Below are 18,473 nucleotides of genomic sequence, written 5' to 3' on the forward strand. Positions count from 1 at the left end.
GCTTCAATCACATGTGATTGCATTTAATCACATGTGATTAATAACTAGGAAAACAACGATTTTTACCAATGTTCAAACTGTTTATCAAACTGTTTCACTTCAAATGTTTTACAAACTCTTTTTACTTATCAAATGCTTTTATATAACTTTGTTTTACTTCTTATAAATTGCATGCCCATATATGTATATATATATATAAGTAATGTTTAAAGGGCTTAGGAAGGCCATCCGCCCTATTTCCTTTTCGCGCACTGAGATGTGGTCTGGTGGGACTTCGGGTGACCATCCGAAGGTCGTTTCAACATTAGTTATATATCATATATACATGTATAGACATAAAAGTACTTCCATATTCATATTTATCAGTACATCAATAGTTAGTTACCATCGGGGTAACACAATACATATACATATACTAGAAACAATACATATACATATACTAGAAACAATACATATACAATGATACTAGAAACAATACATATACAATGATGCTAGAAACAATACATATACAATGATGCTAGAAACAATACATATACATATACTAGAAACAATACATATACATATACTACAAACAATACATATACAATGATGCTAGAAACAATACATATACATATACTAGAAACAATACATATACAATGATGCTAGAAACAATACATATACATATACTAGAACAAGAAACAGTACATATACATGAATACTTTATTATTGTGATTTAAATCGGAGCATGACTTAACTGTCATGGCTCGAGTTGTAGCCAGAATTCTCTTGAAGGGAGAGCGTGAGTTTGCGTATAGATCTATACTGGATTGACAATCCTACACCTTGCTGCTAGCTACAGCCGGACCTGCAGGTCTGCGGGTGCCAAACGTCATTCCATTATTACGACCATTCATTTGTCGTTGTTACTAGTCGATAGTATGGTGCAATTTATCACGTAATGCCTTAATATAAATCCGGTTTAAGGTAGTTAGTACCACAGTAGTTCTTATAATACAAGGCTACAGTACTACATTAATCTACCCATTACATATTTTTAGTGATAACCTCACTTAAACGTTTATGTACAAACTATATTTTGTTAAATGATAGTTACATTTGGGAAATTACACACTTTTACATCAAACGAACATACCAAAACAGTTAAGCCTTGGTAGAAGGCTTCGTTAATAGAAAATATAGGTTTTTCTGAGAGATTCAAACTTTTACAAACAATTGCAAACTTTTACATACATTTTACAAACTTATACTTGATACATGTTCAAACATTTTTTAATGACAAATACAGACACTAAAATACTTATGAACTCACCAGCTTAATGCTGATAAACTCTTTCAAAATAACTTGTATTCTCAGGTCGTCAGTAGACAGGTACCGAGGCCAGCTTTTGAGAAGATGGAGCGCATTCAAGACTCATCTTATTATTTTGATATATGTTATTTTTGGTGTATACAATGTACATAACACACTTGTATTAAAATTATATATTTAATGCAATGGATGATGTTGTTTGCTTATTTACATTTACTGTGTTGTGATACTTACATGACGTCCTCCGCCCCAGAACGTTTCCGCCGTTCTTGGTTTTGGGGTGCGACAAATAAACACCAAGTAAATTGGTTACTAAACCCATTATTACTAAAATGTAAATCTCTGTTATCCAAATTGCGAGTTCTATAACCATACTACAGACTAGATATGACTCGAGACGAGGCCAATATCTTTTATGACTTTTGTCACCCTTGAACCTTTCGGTTTGGCTGTAGCTAGCAGCCAAATTCGGGATAGTCAGTCCCGTATAGATCTATACACTCAAGTCACGCTCCCTATATAAGAGATTCTGGTTACAGGGGCGGTCCTCCACTCACGTATCTTTGTGGAGTGTTCTTCGAGGACGTGTCTCCAATTTATAGAAATAACAAATTTACTAGTAATAATACTGAAAGATCAAATGACTATCCTCCATTCGCGTATCTCTGTGGAGTGTTACCGAGGACAAAATAATGTTCTAATTTCAAATGTTATGCTTTTAACTGATATAATGTGGAAAGACATTTGTGAAAATATAAATACAACAATTTAAACTGTTTTTCACAAATAATATGATAATGTATTATGTAGGTTCAAATGGTTACTTGTTACGACTGTCAGTGTTAAAAGTATATGTAATATGAAACACAACATATATAAAACAAGTTTTGAGTACAAGTATTACTTGTACTTTTCTTGTATTCCCCCCTGAAAACAGTGAAAACATTGAAAAAGGGTAGGGGTATGAACTCACCAAACGAGAAAACGCGACAATTTGAATGCTAAGCGTTGGTTCAGGGCTTGATTACACGCGAGGTTCCTATGTAATATGAAATAATATCCAAAGGTATCTAATTAGACTTTAAAACACTAATTAGATATGATAATACACTCCATTGAGCGAAAACACTTCAAATCAAGTGTTTGGAGTGACCCGGGTGACATCTACGGACGTATATGGCTTGGATAACGAGTTTGGACTTCAAGAGTAAACTCCTTAGGGATTTTACGGCCCTAAGACCATGACCACATGAGTTCACAGCCGTGAACTCATGTATGTGGGATATTATGGTGCCAAATGGTCAATTAACACATGGGAAGGGTTGCTATGATTAAATTCAAGGCATAGGAATTAGTTTTACCACCAAAGGAACCATCAAAGGGATTTTATGGCCCTAAACTAGGAGTTTACAGCCATAAGGTCCTATTCCCCTCTTATATTGATGATTTGGTGGCTTTAGATCAATCACATGTGATTCAAACCAATTTTACAAGCCTTAAAATGAAGTTTGGGCCTCATTTGACTTGTGTAGATGAGTTTACGGACCATGAACCCTTTATAGGGGGGTTTACGGCCGTGAAAACTCCAAGGTATTGTTTTCATCAAGTTTAAGGCCCCTAAATCGATTGTGGTTGGTTCTAGGATTTATTCCAAGGCTAATGGTGTGTTTACATGGCTTTTAAACACTTGAAAATGAGTTTACTCTCCATGAGGATGAGTTTACGGACCAAGCATGTTCTCGGGCAGTAAAATCATGTTTACTCCTCAAAACCATGTTTAAGGTGTTCCAAGTCCGAATTGGTAAGCCATAAAGTCATATCTAAGTCCCAAAGTTGGTTTGGAAGGGTTTAAAGGCTCAAAACCCCCTTAAATGTGTGTTTACGGCCCAAGCATGTTACAAGGCCGTAAACACATGAAAATGGTTCTAAATGATTGTTTGAACTCGGATTTGAAGGCTAGTGGGGTTATACTATGAGTTAGGGAAGTTACCTTGATGAATTTGAGCCTTAAATTGATGTTTTTAGACCTAATTCTTTGGTTTGAGGAGAGGTTAGAGAGAGAGTAGTGAGAGAGAGAGAAAAAGCTTCAAATGGAAGCTTAATCCTCTTTAAATAGGTTCTAAGTTTTGGACACGGTGGAATTCTACCCGATACCGGCATTATACGATGCTTTTGGTCGCACCCGATTAAGTTACCGTAACCCGATATGGTCGATTCTAAAATGTTTCCGATTACCAATAAGGAGTGTTAATATGAGTTCTAAACATGTTTAGACACTCATTAAGTCATAATAGAAGTCCCATAATTATGATTTAATTTAATGACATAATGGAAACGAAACCGAACACAACAAATATATTAACGAAAAGGGTTACAATTGATGAAACGAACTTTGGGTTGTCACATGGTGATCGTCGGCAAGGCAACATGCGACGACCTCGTTTGGACGGAAGAAGAAGAAAAGGAGATGGCGGCCGATGAAAGCGTTTAATGGGTAGTAGCGGCTGCATCTTATTCTCTTAGGGTTGAATATGCGATGTGGGGAAGGGATACTGGTATATCCCGTGTCCATTCAAACTTCCATTCCTTTATCCAAGATTATTCCCCATTATTTCAAAATCTTTACAATGTAAATCCTAATAATTACCAAGCATAGCCTTACTTCTAAAATCCTTCTCAAATATACTCTGTAATTTACTAAACAACCCCCAACTATCAAAATTCTTCACACATTAGTCTGGGACTCACATTTATTAAATTATTTAAATAACTAGGGCGTTACAATTTAGCAGCTAATGTGATTAACATAAAAATTGTTTCATGTTATATATAACAACAAAAAACTACTAAAATAGAAGTAAAAGTGAAAAACCCATGAAATCAAAACTTACACAAACTCTCTGGGTCAATAGAAGATTATCCGCCTTCCCCAACCTCTGTCCTCCGCCCACCGCCGGTAATTCCACATGCGTCGCAGCCAACTCCGTCGATTTCCACTCATCCTTTGTGGTCATCAGTTAGTTCAATGGTTGTGTATCCATCTCCAATGGTTCCAATCTCATTTATGCCGACTGCCATCTTTTCAATTTCTCCGGTGTGTAGTGATTTTTTCTCTAATTTCTCTATTGGACGATTTTTGATTTCTAGGGTATATGAAGGGTGAACAACAACATTTTTTGGACACATGTTAGAGTTGTAAAAATTTGAATAAAAAATATAAATTTTTTTGGACACTGACGCTGGTTTCAATGTGCCTGGATTGAAATATAATGGGTAAATTTTTTTAAAGTAAAGTGTTGTCAAAAGAATTGAAATGAAAGTATGTTGGTTAAGATTTTCAAAAACCAATAGTACTACACACTGATCTTCTTCCGTTATGCAAATACTCATCTCAGTTGCATTAGAAACTGCTAAGGATTTTTTAGGTTGTGTACGAAAACATTTGCCTCTATTCATAACATTGTCATAGCATTTAGGCAAATAACGTCTTCTTGATCTTCTTCCACTATCCTAAAACTCATCTTTAGATATGGTGGTGGTTTATCAAGAATACCTCATGAAATGAAGTTTCAGAAGATAAGAATGGAATTTATATAAAAGAAAAGAAAGAAGACGAAAGAACCCTCATGAACATCAGATCCATGGAATGCATGCAAAGCATATTTTGCACCCGCTCCAAAAGGTGGACAACCCAGATGGTCACATAGGGCAATATTTTTGTTTTTTAATATTAATAGTGGATTTTGTAACGGTGTGTCTATTTTCAACTTTAAGGGCTCATTTTTTCTTTCCGTCCTAGGCCTACTATATCTTTGGACCGACCCTGCTCTTTTAGATGAGAAGTAGAGTAACAATACTCCAAAGTATTCCAATATTCATCAATAACTTTTCTACTTCCAACAACAAAATCATGTACGACATGAGGCTACATCTTCATTTTGGCATTAGGTTGAGCTTCTTAAGGCATCCATTTCATTTTAAAAAGAAAATTACTTGAAAGCAAAGTACTTCAATATCGAATTCATTGATTGTTGTCCATTAGAGAGTCAAGAACCAAGACACCTAGACACATACCAACGACGGATAAAGGTGTACCTTTTAGAAACATATGTGTCTTCTACACATATCCTGTAAATTTTTTCTTAAAACATAGAATTGTCGGTTCTAATTTCCCAAGAAGATGTAACCTGTATCCAAAAGGACATCGAATTCATTCAAGTCATGGACAGAGAGCTGGTGTTGGAGACCCAAAATGGAAACGCAAGATCAAGTTCATGCATCAATCGTCGTAGTCAAGAATATCAGGGTAGGCGATGCTTGGCCATGAGACCAAGGGACCCGCGGAGCTTGCGGCAGTTTTGGGTTGTTGCATAGGGGTAATTGTCATGCCCATGTTTATGGGTGTTTCATATTCGGCCATGATGGTCACTAGTCACTACAGTTGGGATTGTAGTAGTTAAAGAAGGTCGATTGTATGTTTCATTTGTAGTCATCCAGACCATGGTAAGGCTGATTGTCCACAGAGAACAAATGAGATGGTTTTGGATCCAACACCTTTAGCTTGACAGTTATCGGATTGAAGACATGAGACAACTAGGGTCCCAAAGGCTAGGGTTTTAGTTACCAGTTTCTTCAGTTCGATCGGATGCAACATTCAATGGTGTCATCAGTACTTTCCATTTATGCTTTCACTATCGCAATTAAAACCCTTGATGACCTACTGAACGGTATTTATTCTAATCGGTTCTGGACCAGTATCTAATGATTATTTATGGTTTATTTCTTGTTGTTGTATGGATTGGTCTGGAATTTTGTTGGTTATGAAGTCATTGGAATCTACAAAACCATAATTGTATCTCATCCCAAGGTGATGGTCTGATATACAAAACATGAAGTCTTTTCCAAAAGATCGGACACACGATACAAACTATGACGATTCATACCAAAAGAAACAACAATTGAATAAGCAAGTAAGACAAAATCGAGCGTTAAAACATAAATAAAGGTTAATGATATCATATTCCGTATACCATGTTAGAGAAAAAAGAAAATTGGTAAATTAAAAAGCCTACCAAAGTAATATTCAAATATGCACCCGCATTTGGCCGACCCTAAACGCCCAATCCTTAGCCATGAAACCACTCATGGTGATACTGAGGGTCCTAGAGTATGAAAAAGGTTCCATGAACCAAATTTATAAGATTAAGATGTTAAATAATTAGCAAACATAATTATCTTCTTATAATAGTTTTTCCTAAAAGTACAATATTTTCACCTTATAGGGATACATAAATCCATGCACGGTATGTAAGGTCTGACCGGTTCTTGGGCAGGTTGGCTCAGATGCTCCTCGATTGTATGAAAGACAATGGACAATTGTATGTATGTGTAATCCCAACTTACTTGTAACAGCCCAGAATTTCCAAATATTTATTATTAGCATATTTTTGGGAAATTGTGAGTGGACTCGGCGAGTTGGAGCTCAAACTCGCTAAGTAGGATCGTGATTTTGGACGCGGGTTCGCGTCTGGACTCGGCGAGTCTACGCTGTGTAATGAAACTCTAATTCCCGGGGTTTAAGACCTATTTAAAGGGCCTTATGGCCGTCATTTGTGCTCACCAATCCATAGAGAGAAACCCTAGAGTGCTTGAGCGTTTTGAGAGAGAAAGGAAGCCATTCTTGACCTTTGTGGTGTTGTTTAGTAAGAAGAAGGAGGTCCTAACCAAGAGGAAGCAAAGGAGGTTGTTATACTGTGGATTTGAAGCTTAGATCATCGCACTTGAGGTATTATTTTAGCTCATCTTCTGTTTTATGAAGTATATTTGGATTTAGGGTTTCTTGTGGCCTTTGTTGGGTTGATTTGATGCCTAAATAGTCCCTTTCTAGTGATGAGGCTTTGGATCTGGATCCATAGAGGTCCATAGAGCCTCACTCATCAAGCTTTATGAAGAGCAATGGAGGTTATGACCTTGAGTTGTGGTATTGGGGGCTAAATCATCATAAATGGTCATATAGATGTTGTATGTACATCAAGATAGTGACTTTACGTGATAAATAAGCTTGGAAGGACTGGATCTATGAGTTAGTGGAACAGATCTGACCTTAGGAGTAAGTTTGAGTCATTGCATGGCATGGACTCGCCGAGTCCGAAGAACAGGCTCGACGAGTAGCATGAAGATTGCCCAACACCACTCAACGAGTGGTCTTGCCGAGTTGAGGGATTGACTCAGTGAGTCAGGGAGAGTCAGAGTGGGTTGACAGGTGAACTGAGTCAAACTGGGACTCGCCGAGTTGTTCTTGAGACTCGGCGAGTTGAGTCGTGGAGGCCCCACAACTCATGCCAGGTGGAACTCGTCGAGTTAGGAGAATACTTGATGTGTCAAGTGAGGATTCCAGGGAAATCAGTGTATGCGTTTAGACTCGCCGAGTTGCTATAGTGCACTCCCAAAGTCCGGTCAAAGTTGACCGTTGACCATTGACCAGTGTTGACCTATGTTGACTTGTTAAGGGATAGTCAACCTTAGTTGGGAAAGTGTTAATTAGAGATGTATTGTGTTATAGGAGGACTATAGCTCGGGAGATCGAGCACTAGTGATTTCAGGGATTTACGAATTACCGAGATACGCGAGGTGAGTCTTCTCACTATATTTTACCTTGAGTAGGTAAATAGAGATATGTGATTCAGTGCTTTTATGTTATATTTATATGTTACGTGTTGCGCTGCATTATTCTTTGTGATTTATGCTGTGCATGTTTACAGAGTTAGAACCTTAGGGTTCACAGAGTTTGGGTGCACGGACCCACAGAGTTATAGCCTCGAGTGGCTAATATGTGTTATATGTGGTATTTTGGGGAACTCACTAAGCTTTGTGCTTACAATGTTTGGTGTTATTTGTTTCAGGTAGTAGTGACGACCGTGGGAAGGTGCCGACTTGATCAGTACACGCGCATGAGATTTATGATTTTGAGATATTGGGATTTTTGTATTACTTGGATTGAACGTTCAAATATGGTTGTTTTATGAACATTAAGTGAATTATGTTTTATAAAATTTGAAAATTTTGTTTTGAAATTTACGGTGTTAGATTACTAGTCCCCACGAGTATCTGTGTCACCAATTGGCATTTTATAAATATTATATCAAATATGAAATCATAATTTTAATGTTAGTTACCTGTTGAATTGGCCAAAATCGTATACCAATGTAAGGTATTCGTTTTATACTAGCTGCATAGGGTATCTACCACAAAATCACCGCTCTAGCATATACACCATGGAAACTCGGACATCGTCTTCATCAAATAACTCATTACGTGAGTTATAGATGACTCATTACATGAGTTATTGAAGAAATGTTGTAATTCGGTAACTTTCATCGAGTATGATGCCAAGACAAAAGGAAACACGCGATGCCTGAAGTGTACATACGATAAACGAGCAGGAAAATACTCCTCAAACCGCAAGCTGATAACAATACAGAAAACTCTTATAAAAAAAGAGTTGATAGTCGTCTATTAATGTAGTAACTCATTAACATCAGGCCTAGATGGGTCACTACCTCCTTGCATAACAAGTAATGGCATAGTAACGAGTGACATTCTACACCCATCGACACATCAAATTGTCTGAAATAGGACGCCTTGAAAAAAGTTGCCCTTATTGGTGTAGGGTTTAACCCAACCTTTATTTTCCGACCCAATTTAGGTTTCTAGTTTGTAGTGACAACTGCTTCATATGTGCCGTAATGTTGCAAAAATATTAAATTAGCATATTGTTCCAAACTTCTACGAATTTAGGATTAGTTCTATGCATTTTGGAATGTTTCAAAATGGGTTTTCTAGGTTTTTACTATACCAATTGTTCCTAATACAAATATTAATCACACAAAAAAACCTACACACCACCTACATCTACTTTAAACAAAATATTTTCTCTAAAAAAATACTAACAACATACTATATTCTACAGAAAATCAAAAACAAAGTCATATTATTAAAATAACAACACATACCCACAAATACTCAAACTCTTTACTATCAGAAGACGTCTTTCATAAAATCGTAAGTCTGAAGTATGGTTTCCTATAACTTTGAAACATCCGATGAAGAATCATGTTAGTCCAAAATGTTGTGATGGAGTGATTGTATGTGACAAATATAGCACATAATTAATTTCCCGCCAAAAAGAACCATTGCAACTTTTGGAAAGGGAAAATGACTTAAAAGCCCAACGAAGTTTCCAAACCATTTAAAAAAACCTAATCATGTTTTGTCTGTTCAAAAAAACCCAACGAACTTAACATTTTGTCTAAAAAGTCCAACAAAGTTCCAAACCGTTCAAAAAAATCCTAATTTTGTTTTGTTTAAGTTCGTTAGTTTTTTTTTGAACAGTCAAAACATGATTGAAGTTTTTTAAACGTTTTGGAAACTTCGTTGGTCTAACAAGTCATTTTTCCGACACGGTAATAAGTCACGTCATATGTTTCTCTTATTTGACTTTCAGGAAAGTGTAACTTAGTTGGGGTTTTTAGAAAAAATGTTAAGTTTGTTGGGTTTTTTTGAACAGACAAAACATGATTGAGGTTTTTTGAACGGTTTGAAAACTTCGTTGGGCTCGTAAGTCATTTTCCCTTTTGGAAACAATTGCATTTTCCCTAAAAAACCAAATGTAATTTTCTGTTGCCTTTATAAGATAGAGATTTTCGGTGATTGCATATGTTCTTCTTTTATATCATTACTCTGCAAAAATACGGTCTCAAAGAATAAAAAACAAAAGCAGGGCATTTATGTATTTTGATATGAGATTTTGCATGAAATTCATATTCTATTTTTCTTGGATTATCCCAAATCTGAATTCCTGTAACGCCATGCAGTATGGTCGAATTACATATTTCAAAATGTATATATAACACAATTCTAAATTATCCAAGTTGTGTACTGAGATCTTGTCCCAAAAATTTAACACAACTGCTTAACTCAAAAAAAAAAAAAAAACAAAGTTTTTCTTTAATATAAAACATGATTTTCACCAACTATTGAAAACATAGAAATCAGAATATTTTAATATTATAGCGGTAATATTCATAGCTTCGAAACGATATATTACACATCCAAATGAGAGTTAAAGATGAATCAAATATCAATTCTCAAAATAAGAGATAGAACAGAATCTGGAACTTGGGACATTGAAATCGACTTATATAAGTGGGAAAACAAAGTTTTAGTGGATTTATGTAGTATTAAGGAGTTGGGAGCCATCTAGTTGAATGATAGGAGTCCAACACGCACACCTATGCATGGACACAGTTCACAAGTGGGACGCTTGTAAATGGATTAATTAGCCATTTAATTTCCAATTAATTTGTTGTGATTTCAAGTTGAAATTCCATTACTATAAATAAATTGAGAGCATGCAAGGTTGATCAGGTACGTTAGTACAAACTGTAGTAGTTGAGTAGTTGTTGTACACTGGAAAATCTTTCCAGATGCATAGATGCATATATACGAATTTGTTTCAAGGGAATGATGTCAAACACGAGTCTCAGCTATATCTTTCATTCTAACGAGTTAAATGATGCATGTTACATGTTTTACATATTTGAAAATATAATTACCTGATTCTTTATTATACATTAATTAAACATCTATAATAAAATAGGCTGCAGGAGATATACTAATAATAATAATAATAATAATAATACTTATTATACATATATCTCCTTTAGAAGAATAGCCCAACTCCAAAACGCCTTATTTCTCATGAACTAAAGGACTGTAAATGGGATACCACATGTTGCTTGTTACATATTCAACAGTCTCTTCCTGCATCCATAATAGCAATGTACTTATATTAATTTACCAATAACAGCAAATTATTTTATTTTATTTTATTTTTTACACGTAATAAAATGTTCTTATATATATTTAATTTGATACCAATATGGGCAATGTATTTTATTTGTTACATATTGTTATTTTTTTTGTTGTAAGGAAATGTAAGTAGTGTAAGAAAAAAAAAATGATACCTTTGACATGTGTGCAAGCTCTCTCGGTCCCACCTCACCATGTCCTTCCGCCAGTTCCTCAGCAACAGCTGCCCGAACCACCGCTGCCCCAACTTCAGCAGTAATATGTCGAATACTGCAAATATAAAGTATAAACCACTAATATGTCTAAAATACCCTTCCTTCCTTCAGTCAACTCAAAAACAAAGAAATCTCTACCCTTTAGAAAAATGTTTGACTCTTTATTAAATGTCTAAAATACCCTTCAGCAAAGACAAAAGTACATGTAACAAAGAAATCATGTCTGCCCTTCATTAAAGATTTAAAAAAAAAATCGTTTAACTACTAGTTAAATGTCTAAAATACCCTTCCATACAAAAATAGAGAGAGAGAGACATGATGTATGTACCTATCGATAGATGGATAAAGTCTGCCCATCTGAATTTCTTCTTCTGTCATATAAGAAGCAAGACTGTAGAGAAAGAAGAAAATTATATTATAATATAACAAATATTATGCTACCATTACTTTTAATACCAGAAAATTCATAAAAGATGAAATATAAACCTATATTAATTATTTTTAATTTTTAAATTACCATTCAGAAGCGGCTTGTAGCATTCCATCGGATATAATATGAGCACCGGATAACAGAGATCCCAAACCAACCCTGTATGTATAGGCAAAATATATTGAATAAATATAATATAATAAATTAAATCTAGAACATATTTTTGTAACAATATTATTAAAATAACTAGATGAGGACTCACCCGGGGAAGAGGTACATGTTATTTGCTTGATTCACATGACCTATTTTCCCATTTCCTGCAAGTGTTATCAATTATAATAATGACGTAAGAAACAATTAAGCAAAAAAAAAAGGCGGAATAATTTCAAATTATATTGATAGATAAAATATGAAAATAATGAAAGTTTAAGAAATAATAATACCAAGATCAACATGCTCAAAAGGGCTTCCACTTCCAAAAACTATATTTTCACCCGCATACTTGAAGGCATCGACAGCAGTGCATTCAGCTGTTTCATGAGTTATAAATGATTATTAGAAAACTTGTTGGTTGATTAGAGGATGAATCTAAGGGACCTGTTTGGTTCATGGAATTTAACGGAACTGGAATTAGAGATTCCATTCCATGGTTGCCAAATCCTTCAAATTCAGGGTTTTAACGGTTTCCACCATTCGTAGAGGAATTTGAACTCTTCCTTTATTTTTATTTTTTTGTTAAAAGACCAAAATAGGCTCGGCATATATGTTGAAATTTTATTAAAAATAGAAAATTCACTAAGGGCGTGTTTGGTTCACAGATTCAAAGGGAATTTGACAATTCATGATTCCTTTCATGGTTTGTTTGGTTGACAAAAGGAAAGAATTCAGTTTCATCAAATTCCTTCAATGTTCGATGGATTTCACCATTCCTAGGCTGGGTGGAAGGAATTCAATTTCATTCTTAATTTTTGTTTTTCCAAATGACCAAAATACCCTTGTTGTCCTTCAAAAACATTATGCAAATAATGGATTCAGAAAGACAAACCATTCAAAGTTGGATTCGACATGGCAAAAATAGCAGGTTTAGCGGAATCCGAGTCTCGCATGGCTGTAAGCACCTTTTTTATATACAACAAAAAGATAAAAGGCTCATGAGAGAATGCAACAACAACAATAAAAAAAAAAAAATAAAAAAAAATAAAAAAAAACTAATTTGCAATACAATTAGCTCATATTTTGGTAATTAGTATCTTAGGACAATTTGTAAAAATATTTCTATAAAGTTAAGGGCAAATCACAGAAAAACAATTATATTTTAAGCAATTTTGAGGTCTAATCACTTAATACTTTATTTTTTCCAATTAAACCATAAAAGCTTAAAATATTTTTCAAATTAATTATTTTAACCTGATATAACATAACATGCTAAAATGGTTAATTTGGAAAACTACTGGTCATATCTGATATATGTCAAAATGGTTAATATGGAAAAATGTCTTTTTATTTATGGTTTGATTGGAAAAAAAATACCGTATACTAGTTGTTAAACCGCAAAAATTTACCAAAATATGATAAGTATTTTGTGTAATCTAGCCTAAAATTAATGAAAAATTATACTTATTAAACGAAAAAAGACAACATACATGCTCATTGAAAACACCTCCAACTCCAGATAAACCAAGAAGAACATGAGGTTTGACCCTTTTGACCTGCAAAACACCATAAAATTAGCATCCCCATTTGCAAAGTATATAACTTTTTTTTTTCTTTCTAAAAAAGTGTTTCATATAATTAACTAAAAAAAACACAATTATTCCAAAAATAGATGTAATGTACCACTTCAACAAGATCAGATCCCTCATGGAGACCTAAACTTTCAACCTCTCCAATATCTTTGGCAAATGGTGCAGCTGCTGAGTCAATACAACCTCTCTCCTTTGTGATCAAACCCTGCATCCAATTTTTTTTTTTTTTTTTAACTTTATATCCATAATAGCAACGTACTTACGTTTCTCTTTTTTTATTTTCTATTCAAATTATTAATTGACTGAAAAATAATAGAAACAGAATAAGATGGTAAGTTGGACGAGGGCATTTTCGTAAAATCATACGTCTTTATCAAGTAGGAAAAATTGAGGTTTTGCTTCTGATCCTGCCATTCTTGCAGCCGCCTGATAGGCTACTTTAAGAACACCAAGCCCTGCACTGAAAAACGTACAGAAAGTCTAGTTAAGCTTCATATAACATATATAACATATATATATATATATATATATATATATATATATATATATATATATAAAAGGAGAAATGAGGGTGTGAAGTACCTTCCAGCACCAACAACAACAATTTTTTGTTTTGCAAAGTCTGATAAAGGGCGACCTTGTGCTCTAACAGTTCCAAGTAATCCAGCCAATGCAACACCAGCAGTTCCCTGCAAAGAAGAACATGTGGAGGAATCACCCATTCCATCATATCAGGCAAAACAAACATGAATTTTTTTTTTTTTTCATTCCGGTGGAATGAACCATTCCATTCCTTCCTTGATTTCATCATACCAAACACTAACTTGATGTTTCAAATCAAGGAGCATAAGCATTAGACAGATTCTAACCTGTATGTCATCATTGAACATGCAGATCTTCTTCCGGTATCTTTCAAGAGTTTCAAAAGCCCACTTGAATTGAAAGTCTTCAAACTAATTTAACATGGACAATCATAAAAGATTTCATATAAATTCAACATACATAAAAAAACCAAACACTTGAAAGTTTTTTAAAAAATGAACCTGGACAATAGCCTTTGGCCAACGTGCATGAAGAGCTTCCATTAATTCATCCACTACTGATATATATTCATCCCCTTCTAATCTAGGTTGTCGTAGTCCTATATCTGTCAAAGTAAATATATAGTTAAAAAAGAAATCATTTAGTTTAAATAATATTAAATTGTGTAGGCCACATGTGGGTAAAGTTAAAGATGCTATATACAATGAATTTTCGTGTACACTTATCCACTTACAAAGGGGATTATCTAGTAGCTGTTGATTGTTAGTTCCAACATCAAGCATGATAGGAAGGATCTGCAATGTAGACCAAATGTTATTAGTAAGCATGGAGACATTCAGTTCATAGAATATTATTGAAGGGAATGAATCCGTTAAAGGAATTGGAATTTGCCACATGTTTAGTTGACAAAAAGTGGAATGGAATTCAATTTCATTCCTTTGCTTCGTTCATATATAAATGAAATTTGATGTTTATTTACTTTAATATAGGGGATGGTTCAAATAAAAACAGTAATTAAAGTGAAAATGTGAAAACACTACTTTTATGTTATTATTCTGCAATGAATTTTGTATCCACAATTTTATGTCATTATTCAGCAATTATAGATCAAATAATCACACGTTAAAACTAATATTAGAATTTACGACAATAATGCATATACAAAAAATTTATAATAACATTCTAATGAATATATGAATAATCGTTAATTTTCACATTAGAATTACTTCAATAATACACATATACAACATTCAATGCAGAGTAATAACATAAACATAGTGTTTTTACGTTTTCACACTATTTAGTGTTTTTATTTGAACTTATTCCATATATATATATATATATATATATATATATATATATATATATATATATATATATATCCAATAAAAAATGAATAATCTAAAACTTTTATTTATAAATAATTACTTTTATTGATTGTAAATATTGTCCCTAGGATTGGTGAAATCCATCAAACCTAAAATATTCCAACATAAGTGAATTCCATCCATTTGGCAACCAAACATGTCTCGGAATGGAATCTTAAATTCCTATTCCGTCCAATTTCATTCACAAACCAAACACTCCATTAAACATCTTATAATTTCTTTTCATGCAGGATTTTGGAAGAGATTGTGTTTGATCAAATAGTATAGCATAAAAATTGAAGTTGTGATTTAAAAAAAAAAAAAAAAAAAAGAATCATACTCTTTGAGGATTGATACCAGCAGCAGCAACATACATATCAAGTTTTCCGATAGGTATGGCCATTCCCTGAACCCCAAGATCACCAAGCCCAAGAATACGGCTGCCATCTGTAAGAACTACCATGTCTACCTGAAATTTTTACAATAATTTACTTATATCCAAATTGGTCTATGAATAAAGTTAATTAGAATGAAAATGCTTGATGTAATAAGTTATGACAGTTTAGCACATTCTTATATATACAGAGAAGAATATTGTGAAAATTCAAACACGGGTTTTTGATTTATTCATTATACAGTATACACCAACTCATTAAATATGAAACCAAATACAGACTTGAACATAATTAGAGTAGTTGAGTAGGAATGAAGAATAAAAGATCAAAAGAAGTAGTTGAATGCAAGAAAAAGCAACGTACTTTTATTAATTTGTTAATTATAGCATCCTATTTTCACATCTTCCTACTACAACATGAATTTTGAAAAATCTACCTAATTGTAGCAATGTCATCCAAATACAAAGCAAATTTGAATGCTATAAATGGGTAGATTTTGCAAAGTATAATGTCTTAATAAGAAGAAATTTAAAAGTACTATGCTATAACTAGGTAGATTTGTCAAAGTATAATGACTTAATACGAAAAAAACATAAATTACAATGTTGTAATAGAAAGAAATGAAAGTAGGATGCCATAATACACAAATAAATGAAAGTACATTGCTATTTATTTCTTAAAAAATAATTGGGAATATTATGAAACCTGCTTAGATGGCCAGTTATAGATCATGGACATCATCTCTCCCTTATCTTTTGCACTGAAGTACATGCCACGTGGGCGTCTAAACAATCCTGAATAGTTTTGACACACCAAACCAACTGTTGGAGTGTATATTATAGGAGCAAAATCTTTGATGTTATCAATAAGTACCTGTAAAGTACACAATTAGATTACTTTAAATTATTATGATGTTCAATAGCGTAAGTTATTTATTAAAATACTTACTCGGTAATATAATGTCTCGTTTCTGTCATGTAGTCTATTTAAGATTCTCCATTTTGCCAATGATACAACACTCTGAGGTTGACCTTTTGTATTATGCTCCAATGAATGATATGATTCCACTAACAACAGACATTGGGAAAAAGAATGAGTTAATAGCTTTAGTAACATTTCCATAACTGATAGATTTTGGAAAAACTGACACCACAAAATAGGAAAAAAGAAGTCATAAAATCCTGTGTATAAACAATAGAAGTGTAGAACTCACTAAAACGATCATATTGCTGATCAAATGATATGACGCGAGGTGGGAGAAGACCACGAAGTCCAAGTCTATCTCTTTCTGTCATGGGAAATCCAGTATCCTGCTCTTGGAGAATAAGAATGAGTAAAACACAATTGAAACTAATCAGTTATCATGTTTGAACACTTAATTTTGAAAAACTTCAGATGGAATGATCAATTGGTGATAAACAGATGTCAGTTCAATGTCACAAGTTCACCACATTCAGAACTAAGATACTTCAAAACGTAAAGCTCTCATGAATTACAGACTACTGTAACTTAATCCTACTAGGATTGAAAATAGCATGGTTTTTGAACAAGTTTAACGAATCTAAATCAATTATAAAGTTAAAATTAACTTTAAACTTAAGAAACAAGCTAGAAAAACACGATCCTCCAAACATATGTTCAGTTCAATATCACAAGTTCACCACATTTAGAACTAAAATACTTCATTAAAGCTCTAATATATTACAAACTACTTGCGATTTAAACCTACTAGTACTTTGAATCAAAAACAAAAATATGTTTTTTTCACTTTCAATCCGTTTATAGCAGCAACTAACCTTGTTAAACCACGGATCATGGAGAATATCGGATCCACGCTTGTGAACAATACTAGGAGCAGGGATCGGAGTTGACGACGCGCAAATCGATAACCTCCGTGATTGCCGGAGATTCAACGCCGCCGCAGCAGCAGATCGAGCCACCGTTCTCCTCCACATTTCCCTGAATTTAACAATACCACTTCTCACAGAGTATAGCGTGGTTTGTATGCATATAGATACAGATAATCTGTATGTATTGTAATAGGTTGATCGTCTGAAACAAGAGTTGCAGTTGAAAGTTAAAAGTTGAAACTGTGCAAGAGTTGAGGACGGAGGGAGTGAGGCTGACCGAGATTTACGGGCAGGGGAATAAGAGGACGTTTGTGCAAGAATTTCTGAAATCAGATTCGGGCAAGATGTATTATTGATTTAAACTGCCCGAAGAATGATAGCGTGGTCTTTTGGCGGCCAAGGGCTTTCTTGGGATTTCACGTTCTCGATTTGTTTCCCCACATTAAGCTTTTTCTTTACAAGTCAACATTGGTTTTTAGAGAAAATTTAGTTGTAAAGGATAATGAAAATTGATGTTTTGATTGATTTATTTTATTTTTGGATAAGTTTTATTATGTATGTGATAAATATATTCTAAATCAATTTTTATTCTACGGACTTGGCATATTTTAACAATAATCTTTTAAGAGTTTACATTATACTAACTTTTTTTTTCAAATAAAAAGATCCAATTAATAAATAAGATATTCATTACTAATTGATTGAAAATAAAGTTATAACATATCTATATCGAATTTATGGTTCATTTT

The 18,473-nt window shown here is 33.7% G+C and overlaps 1 protein-coding gene across 2 annotated transcripts; it reads right to left on the reverse strand.

Annotated features, from left to right (window-relative positions):
• Window positions 1–10,832: 10,832 nt before the first annotated feature.
• On the reverse strand, window positions 10,833–18,153 carry LOC145037843 (NAD-dependent malic enzyme 59 kDa isoform, mitochondrial-like). 2 transcript variants are annotated; one of them, XM_078986586.1, is made up of 20 exons: window positions 18,002–18,153; window positions 17,671–17,926; window positions 17,088–17,184; window positions 16,823–16,941; window positions 16,580–16,747; window positions 15,820–15,948; window positions 14,846–14,906; window positions 14,613–14,716; window positions 14,439–14,522; window positions 14,152–14,258; window positions 13,936–14,029; window positions 13,661–13,774; window positions 13,468–13,533; window positions 12,870–12,942; window positions 12,268–12,354; window positions 12,087–12,141; window positions 11,912–11,983; window positions 11,723–11,785; window positions 11,335–11,449; window positions 10,833–11,131 (listed from the first exon to the last, which is right to left on the reverse strand). In XM_078986586.1, the coding sequence occupies exons 2-20, from the start codon at window positions 17,827–17,829 to the stop codon at window positions 11,060–11,062; spliced, it is 1,839 nt and encodes a 612-aa protein (XP_078842712.1). In that variant the 5' UTR covers window positions 17,830–17,926; window positions 18,002–18,153; the 3' UTR covers window positions 10,833–11,059. The 2 variants fall into 2 exon arrangements, with proteins under 2 accessions (XP_078842712.1, XP_078842711.1); XM_078986585.1 differs by lacking the exon at window positions 18,002–18,153 and having other exon boundaries at window positions 17,671–17,978.
• Window positions 18,154–18,473: the final 320 nt, after the last annotated feature.

This window comes from Lactuca saligna, chromosome 3 (genome assembly GCF_052625555.1).
Source record: "Lactuca saligna cultivar CGN05327 chromosome 3, ASM5262555v1, whole genome shotgun sequence".
Classification (NCBI taxonomy): Eukaryota; Viridiplantae; Streptophyta; class Magnoliopsida; order Asterales; family Asteraceae; genus Lactuca; species Lactuca saligna.

Excerpts from the sequence above, each read along its gene's own strand:
- LOC145037843 (XM_078986586.1), bottom strand. The coding sequence starts at position 17,829 with ATGTGGAGGAGAACGGTGGCTCGATCTGCTGCTGCGGCGGCGTTGAAT. Across the intron at positions 15,949-16,579 it reads ATAACTGGCCATCTAAGCAG|GTAGACATGGTAGTTCTTAC; the intron begins GTTTCATAATAT and ends TAAAAATTTCAG. Across the intron at positions 14,717-14,845 it reads GCTACTAGATAATCCCCTTT|ATATAGGACTACGACAACCT; the intron begins GTAAGTGGATAA and ends TTACTTTGACAG.